This window comes from Amblyomma maculatum, chromosome 8 (genome assembly GCF_055883805.1).
Source record: "Amblyomma maculatum isolate TAMU_Amacu chromosome 8, ASM5588380v1, whole genome shotgun sequence".
Taxonomy (NCBI): Eukaryota; Metazoa; Arthropoda; class Arachnida; order Ixodida; family Ixodidae; genus Amblyomma; species Amblyomma maculatum.
Genome location: NC_139351.1, coordinates 66,020,087 through 66,028,835, shown reverse-complemented (window position 1 = coordinate 66,028,835; position 8,749 = coordinate 66,020,087). Strand labels below are relative to the sequence as shown.

The 8,749-nt window shown below is 46.8% G+C and overlaps 1 protein-coding gene across 1 annotated transcript in view; it reads left to right on the top strand.

Moving 5' to 3' along the window:
* LOC146181338 (uncharacterized) overlaps positions 1–8,749 on the top strand; it is a 36,675-nt gene that overhangs the window by 21,774 nt on the left and 6,152 nt on the right. The window contains exons 5-6 of the mRNA XM_084575766.1: positions 2,014–2,090; positions 5,590–5,677. Of these exons, the coding sequence (XP_084431892.1) occupies positions 2,014–2,090; positions 5,590–5,677 (165 nt within the window). The remainder of the gene's footprint in view (positions 1–2,013; positions 2,091–5,589; positions 5,678–8,749) is intronic.

The following is an 8,749-nucleotide window of genomic DNA, read 5'->3' as shown; positions in this document are numbered from 1 at the left end:
GCACGCGCCGACGTCAGTGCGTTGCAACAGTGGAGAACAACAGTGCGTTACAACAGTGGGCGCGGAGATTTGTTTCGTGACCTGTGCGCAAGTTCTTCAACACGTAGTCGTTAACAGTCAAGCCGAGTTCTTGAAGCTTCTGCTGATGCTTCAACACCAGCCATTTATTCGTGGCGATGGTTGAATACTTTGATTTTTTAAGTGTTGTCAAGTGACCTCTCGACGCACCAGATTTTCGTTGAGATGTTTTGCCCAGCCTTAATAGCATTAAGTTCTTTGACCAACTCAAACTGAGCCTTGGCGGACAATACAGACCGAACCTAAAGGTTCTTTAACAGACGAAAGAGGTCTTCCAACTGCTTAGAGGGATTCACCGGCTAAGTCTGCATGCCGAGTAAAAACTCAAAACGTGTAGTAGGCTCTTGATACTTTTAGTGTCACCGGGCCGTGATATCCGCATCGCCATTGAAAAACAATGACACGCTCTTTTAAAAACGAATTTATGACCAGGGGAGAACCGCAAGAACAGGTCGACGCTTTTCTTCTCATTGTGTGAAAGGTTCTTTAGTTCGAAAGCTATTTTCTGGGGGATCAGCGCTTAGCGAAATCGTCTAACGCTTTTGAAATCGCTCTCATGAGCTAAGCTGCTTTGTGAGGTCGCCACCACATGGCTTCGCGCGGCTGATTCGAGCTAAGTCCTGTACAGCGGCTCCAACGCGCGATTCTCCCGGACGGGTGTTTTTATTTATCACCCAACTTAGTGACGAGCCTACGATTGACCAGTGACCCACCATGGACACTTGTAGGGCTTTTGGCAAAAAATACTGTCACTAAACCGTCGGGCAAATTTTAACTAGTCGGGTTCGAGCCTGCTTGCTGGGGTTCAGTAACTCAACGTCTTAACCACTGCGCCTCCGCCGCGGTTATATTCACACGTTATAACGAGGCTTAAGTACATTTGAAGCGGTTGCTCCTAGATGGCGCCACAGGTAAGCCGAACACACGGCTTCCGCCAAAAAGCGTGTAGTTACAGCGGAGCTGGTGGGGGAGACCAGGGTTAAACCTGCGCTTTTTGCCGTGAATGCTCCCAGATAGAGCCACATGTACACGTGGAAACTGTAGCGTACCAGGCCAGTTATCAGAGAGCATTTGTGCAAATCCATATTCACACCATATTAGAATTCTACTTTCAGCTTTCTGCATTTTTACACCTGATAAGCGCAAAGGTTCGACGTGCTCAGCCATATTGCTACAAAATCTGTTCCCGTGCCAAATACAAGAAGTGTCACTCACAGAGCAGTCTAAATTGGCATTTCAGTATGGTGTCGCAGCCAAAGAGAAAGTAGGCCTTGCGTACTAAATTTAGAGGGTCCAAATAAAGGTAATTGCTGTCCCGCTGATAGAGGCTGGTAGAAGCAGTAGAGCGGGAGTATCTTGCGCTGTTTATACGGGTTATGAACACAGTAGACACAGGTACGCTGTGATTGCCTGCGAAGAGGAAAGGTGCGCTGCATAGGCCAAGTTGATCCCAATTAAGGAACCTACACGTTGCGAATCATGTCGGTTTCCTACTCCAATTGCTGCTCCCGTGCCAAGTCAACTCTTGGGCTTGCTTGGCTTGTGTACCAATTCCTTTTTGTCGTGACTTGTTTTTGCTACCAGAGGTGTTCGAAGTATACTGCTGTGCTTTTCCTATTGAGTTTAGCTAGATATTCTGCCGCCCCTCCTTAAGTAATACTTCAATAGCAGCTTACGAGTCAATCACTTATGGTTACGATGATGAAAGACTATTAATTTACCTCAGACCCGCGATGTCAAAGTGGTCCGATTTCCAGCGAAATTACCTTCTTCCTTTCAGATAGCTGCTTCTAGTACTGCGATTCATTATTGAGCTTCTTGATATAGCAGTATAAGCAATGCAGTCAGCAGAGAACGATCGTTCTATGTCCTTATGCTTAGAGACCCCTATCATAATGCGAGTTCTCCCTGTTTTGCCAACCTCTTTTTACCCAGGAGCTGCGGGTTCTGGCCGACAACAGGCATTACATTTTTCACGGCGTTTTTGACAGCGTGAAAATGAGCTTCATGGAGTAAGTGTCATATTTTTCTTTTCCTGCTTGCAAGTTGCTCTTTCCTCTTGTTACAAATACCGTAATAAATCTATAACATGAATGAACATGTGGCACACACGTACACGTAAAGTGTAGAGACTAGAAGTTGCGTTGGCTTATTTGTAGAGCTCTACTCTGGTTTTGCAACTTCTCCCAAATTCTTCTGAAACGCTAACTTTTAGGGATAAATATATGAATAATGCAGAAAGTGTTCCTTCTATAATGGTGGGTTTGATGGCAACCAACAATCCCCTCCATTTCTTCCACTCTTTGGAGACTCAGCTGTACTACTGACTAGCCGATATCTTCCGCCTCCTACTTAAAAAAAGGCGAAGCATTTTTTTCGGCTATTCGTACATCTATTTTAACTGCATACTTACTAGGTAAACACGATCGCTTACAGTATTTCCAATGCAGTTGCCCTTAAGTTCATTCAGAGAGCATAAATATTAAGTCCAAGCAAAGGCCGGCTGGGGGTCGATGATGCACTTTATTGGATAGAAAAATAACGTAACAAAACCCTTTCATTCGTTCTATTGCAGTGTGAACATATTTAGCGTGAAGAAATCTATTGGTTAAATTTCCTATCATACGATTAGCTTCTCGTGATGGCAGACTATATGTAGTACATAGCTCTTGAGAACAGTGTGCTGGTTTTTGCATTGTCACACACAGGCATCATTAAACTTTAACTATTTATTTTGACTGCATGGTTATAGCAGTCTTATACGCATTGCACATTTATAAAATGACATCGCTTCATGCGGTACTTTCCGTGATGGCGGTGAAAAACATTTATTACGAAGGTCGAAAAGAAACAAAAGTATAAAGCAGTGTTGCGATTGGAATTCGGGCTGTTGGTTGTGGCGTCCAGAACGTGCCTAGCCGCGACTTCCTCCGCCCACGTCACCAGCCGAAGTTGTACAATCGGTGCTGGATAAAGCAGCCTCCCACTGCTGCGGACTGGTAAGGTGCAAAGAGGCAGCGGTAAGCTTGCGGGGCAGAATAGAGAATATAAGCATAGCCGGCGCAAGAGCTGTCGCATAAAAGGCAGACCGGCGAGTACGTCCCGGGGTGGAAGAGTGCAAGGCGAGCTTGAGTTAAAAAGCTGTGAGCCTTAAGGTGGCGGCGCCACAAGTGTTGGAGGTGCTGGGTAAGAGATTTGTGCGCAGGGGGTAAGGTGAAACGAGCAAGGCGGTAATGTAAGGTGATCTCGTGGTATGTGAGGAGCGCGGCGCGCGTACCTATTCACGGAGGGGCGCGGGCTTGCTCGGTCAGTCGAATCGCGAGCGATGGGATTAGCCGCGTAGTTGCCAGAAGGAGGTGCGTGAGCAGGCATCCAGGTGATTTGGATAGGAAGAGAGGGGATGGATGCCGAAACGCAAGATACCGATTTCCGTGGGTGCCACGCGTTTAACCACACAGTTGTAAATCGCAGGATTGGAGTCACTGAAAATGTATTCCGTGACAGTTTTAGTTATAGCGAGAGCAATAGCTGCCTCATCGGCCTCGACAGAAGTCGAAGTGTAGACTTATGCAGTTTAAATAGGTCTAAGAGAGTTATCAGTCATTTCAAATATGGTGGCCGGGTAGCATCTACGTAATCCACGGCTCGTTTTCGTCCGCACTCACGCTAGAGCGCGGAGGCTTGCGCTTCTCTGCAGGAGGAGTGGTTTTCGGGATGCATATTCTCTGACAGGGGGTTCACTTTTAGAAGGGAGAAAACGTGGGAAGGGATGGGCAGTGAGGTAGCAAGAGAGATAAGAGGGGAGAGCTTAAGGGTGGAGAGAAATGCACGACACGGACGGGTGCGGGAGAGAAGGAGGAGCTAAGCCGTACGATGGACTTCCATAAGCTCTGAAAGCGAGCTATGAACGCCCATAGAGAGTAGCCGAGCCGCCGATGTTGGTGCGGGAAGAGACACGGAAGACTTATAAGCCTGGCAAATGAGGATATTGAGTTTGTCCTCCTTGGTACTAGATAAAAACAGATAAGGAAAAGATTATATGAAGCGGCTTACAGCAAAGGCCTGGACAAGCCGATGGAGGTCACGTTCGCGCATGCCATGGCGGCAGTTTGCAATGCGACGTATGAGGTGTATGGTTTGGTGTGCCATCGTTTGGGAGTCGAGTGATAGCTGTAGTGTGCGTGCCATTGGACTGCATAAAGAGTCCAAGAATTCGGAGGTTAAAGACGAGAGTATAGGGTGTGCCGTTAAGGTAGACAGTGACGGGAGAAGGCGATAGGGGGCCACGCCCCGAGGCAGAAAAAGCAAGAGCTCTGATCTGGCCAAGGAGAAACTCAATCCGACATCCCGGGCATGAGTCTCCACGGCATGCACACCCGCCTAGAGAGTGGCCTCCATGTCACCAAGATTTTCTATAGTCAGTTGGAGGGTGATATCGTCGGCGTAGAATGCATACGATAGGGATGTGATATTGCGTAGTGAAAATAGTGTGATGTTCAAAAGAGGGGACAAGACAGAACTTTGAAGGGTACCCTTGTTGCTAAGAGAGAAGGAAGAGGAGGCAAGGGGGCCGTGTGAGATTTCGGCTGTGCAGTGGGCAAGGAAAGCGGTGCGGTAAGCATGGACATGGGATCCGACGTGGAGAGTTGAGAGAGCATCCAGAATGGCGGTATGGTGTGCATTGTCGAAAGCTTTAGTTGGTCCAGCACAAGTACAGCTCGAGTGCACTTGTGATAAGAGGGATGCAGAACATCCTCAGAAAGCTGGAGCATGGCATCCTGTGTTAACGACTGGGAGCAAAAGGCCAGCATGGAGTCCGTATACAAAATCATGGTCATCCAGGTAGTTTTGTAGCCGGGACAGGATGACATGCTCGAACAGCTTGCCGAGATAGGAGGTGAGCGAAATAGGCCGGAGGTGTTTCAGGACAATATGTTTGCCTGGTTTGGGAATGAAACAAACACGTGCATGCATCGTCCAGTATGACGAAAGAGTACCAGCTTGCCAGTGTGCATTGAAAACGTCAGATGGGCTTGTAGAGAGGGGGTATATATAGGTTGAGGAGTGCCTTGTTAGTGACGAGGTCTGCACTCGGGGCGGAGGTGGTGCAGAGCGTCAATAGCGTCGCACGTACGTCACCCAGGGAGATGTCGGTAGAATCATGCTAACTTGTTCGAAACCTTCATATATGCAACCGGCGTTGTACCGTCGCCACAAAATGCAAAGGACTCAATGTATTAATATCCGCAGAGGGAAATACTGTGGTATAAGTTTTAAGATGCGTATTTTTGACGTATTGACGTATATGACGAAATTGAGAATTTCAAAAAAGACACCTTTAAATGTTGAATTCTGCAATGCTTTATGAGGATCGATGTAAGAATTAAAACTTGAATGCTAAACTTTAGTTATTATTCTTATGCACAGACCCTACTGACGTACCTTGTAGTTTCTGAACACAAATCTCTAAACAGAAAAAGTCAACTTAGCTTTTATTTCGCTCCCAAACAGGCACTTTCATCTAGCGTCACTACGAGTCTACGCCATTCAGACGCAGGCCCCTTTCAAAGCAGATATCATTCAACCAGCAGCGGCAATTGTGAGTAAACGCTTGCGCACCTACAAGTTAATAGCATAAAAACTTAGCATAAAAACTATTGGCTGTCTAATCTACGCCTTGATTATTCAACTAAGGAATTCATGCGCACTGGCCCATGCTCTGTTTGCATAAACAAAGTACAGATTGTGATGAAGCTTAGTTTTAATCATGCGTTTCGCCTATGCTGTTGCGCAGGACAGCGAGCAGCAGTCCGTGACAAATAAGGTAATATACATAGTTCAAGCTGGTTACATCAACATGTCGTGCAAAGATATACTCGATACAAGATGCACTTGTAATATGACTTGAAGTGGGTTAATAAAAATGACATTAGCCGATAGCGTCCTGGGTGGGTGGCAGTTGAATGGGATAAGCAAAAAAAAAAAAAAATTAGAGGGGGCTTCAACGCTGCTGAATCGAATGTGGAGCGAAAACGGCTGCGGAACCAGAGTGCCCGGCTGCAAAGCCAACCGCAGGCAGCTGCGTTTCGATGGAGGCGGCATGATGAGACGTCCGTGTGCTATGCGATGTCAGTGCACGTTTAAGATCCGCAGGTGGTCAAAATTACTCCGTTGTAGGCTGAGGTAGTGCCCTTCGCATGCGATGCTGGAATAAGCTTTCCTGCTCCACTCGGTCAGCTCTCCGCGGGCGAGCGAGCACGCTTGTGCGGAAACTAGTCAAGCTTCTGCTCTCCTCCAGATGCCGCCACCCTCCCGCTCCTCTCTGTAGCAAGCACAGCGGTGCAACACTTGTTTGACGGCGCAGTTGATTGCCATAGTTTCGGCGCATGCGCAGTAGCGGCGTTTTGGATGCACAGACGAAATGCACAAACCTAGCCCAGTGTAGCATAGCTTCTAGCTGTGCTAAGCTTTCGCTACAAAGAATTGGTCGTTCAACTACAAGAACCTGACTAGCTACAGCTACTTGTTGGACATGGGTCACCACTTGGTGCTTTGAACGCGATTCAAACCAAATTCGGTGCGCGTTGGCTGCGCCAAATGACGCCACTCGTCCTGCAGCGGCAATCCTTGGCGCCGGGCTAAAAGGTACAATCTTGTACTTTCGCAATATCGTTAATTTAAAACGCTGTTCACAGGTAGTACTTGTTTACCTGGCATTATTCCGAAGTAACACTTAAAACAACAACGCTCAAAATTTCTGAAAATGCCTGTGGTAGTAACCGTTCCATGTCGGAATGTCAATTTTCCTTGGTCGACGGAAGCGTGACGGTCCATTGGAGCTTGAAATGTAGCTCTTAAATGCATTCCTGCAATAAAATCCCTGGTGGTTAATAGATCGATTTTAGGGTCGGTTCCAGGGTGAGCATGCCTCGCTGCCGTTGCTCTGGTCACCACTCATGCTTTCGGTTTCCCTAGCCGCCTGTGCGTGTCTTTGCTGGCGGCTTCAATGACCCACTGAATTTTCCACTTGCTCTACTGTGGTATGGAAGGATGAACGTTCAAAAAACAGCAGTTGCTTATTGTGGGAAGTGGTTTCTGGTGTGTGTATTACTCCACTGAAAACTAAACCGTATCAGTTCGGTATTTAAACATACCAAACAACTCAGAAGCATCCAATTCTCGAGCTAGTAAAAGGGCTCATGCACATTTTTTTTTCTATTTAGGCTAAGAGAAAACTTTAGCAGCCTTTAACAGGACTACTCTTTGCCACGTTGGAATTGTAGGTGACGGTAACTGAAGACCTGGGCTGTATTCAAGTGTAGGTATCAAGCAGATATCAACGCAACCAGACCAGCACTTGCACAATTTATGGGAGCAAAGCCTTTGAGCAGAACCATCTTTAACGGGCAATGTTACAGACCTCTTTTCTGGTGTAGTATTTAAAGGGTATTTCCGTGATTGCTTTTAACGTGTCCTAATTATAGGCAGTCAAAAATAGAAAAAGAAACACTCTTAAAAGGAAACCCTCAAGCTCGGCCGAACCAGTCTATATTAAAGCTCTTCTTTTTACAAAATGAATGCTTCAAAATCGTCCAAAATAGTTTTTAATTCGCGCAGGTGGGCCTTCCCTCTCAAACCCTACAGTGGGAGGAAACACAGCACTTTTTCTCTCACAACAAGGAAATTGAGCACGTAATAGATGCGATAATTTTGTTGAAACTGCGACCTACGCTTACCCTGATGACCTCTTGCAGTCACCTTGGCACCAAGTTCGAGCAGCATGCGTAAATATTGCGCTACATTATGTATCGTGTTTTGCTGAAAGAAACAGGCTGCGCAATTGCCCGCGGAGCATTGCATTAGAGCCCTTTACCGCATCCCCAAGCAATAATTATTTTTATTGCGTAGAACGCACTTAGCTCTTCCACTAAATACCTTTTTGCCCTTTGGTCTGCCTTAAGAGATCGAGATCATTGCTGAGAAGCAAATTGTCCAGCCTGGTTATTTGGATAAATAACGGTTCAATATGTTTGCTTTGCTGATTGGTACAAGAAAAGTGATCGCGATTTCCAACCGCGTGGCCACTATATTCAGGAACAGACGGATCAAGAGAAACCTGATAACACTACTCTGTACAGCAGGAAGTCCGAATTCGGCGCGTGGTCGCTGCAGATCGTGCCTAACGGCAGCGCCGTTTCCACCCTGTTCACAGGGCATCTAAAGCGCTCAGTTCTGTTTTGCGCTTTGGCAGACAAAAAAAAAAAAAAACGCTGTATTTCCTCGTGTTCCGCGGCTTTCCGCAATGAGTGGCTGCTCTAGCATTCATGCCTCAATAGTGAGCTGAAAAGTTGTCTAGTGTCCAGGTGAAGCCGGCGGAACAACAGACGTGGCCACGTGGAAAGGAGGAAAACGAATTTTGCGCTGAAGCCATGTGAACCACCTGTAACCGCATGGCATTATCTGTCATCAGTCTCTTCCAGCAATAATAAAACTAGAGTTTTGTAGTGCAGTTTATATGGTTTAGCGTTCCAAACATCTAGAGTTTCGAAGGACTCCGTAGTTGTGGGCTGTTGAAATTCTGGCCACCTGGTGTTTGTGGCGTGCGCTGACTGCACACACTACACGGGCACCTTGCTTTTCTTCTCTATCGAAAAGCAGCCGCCCAGGCCGG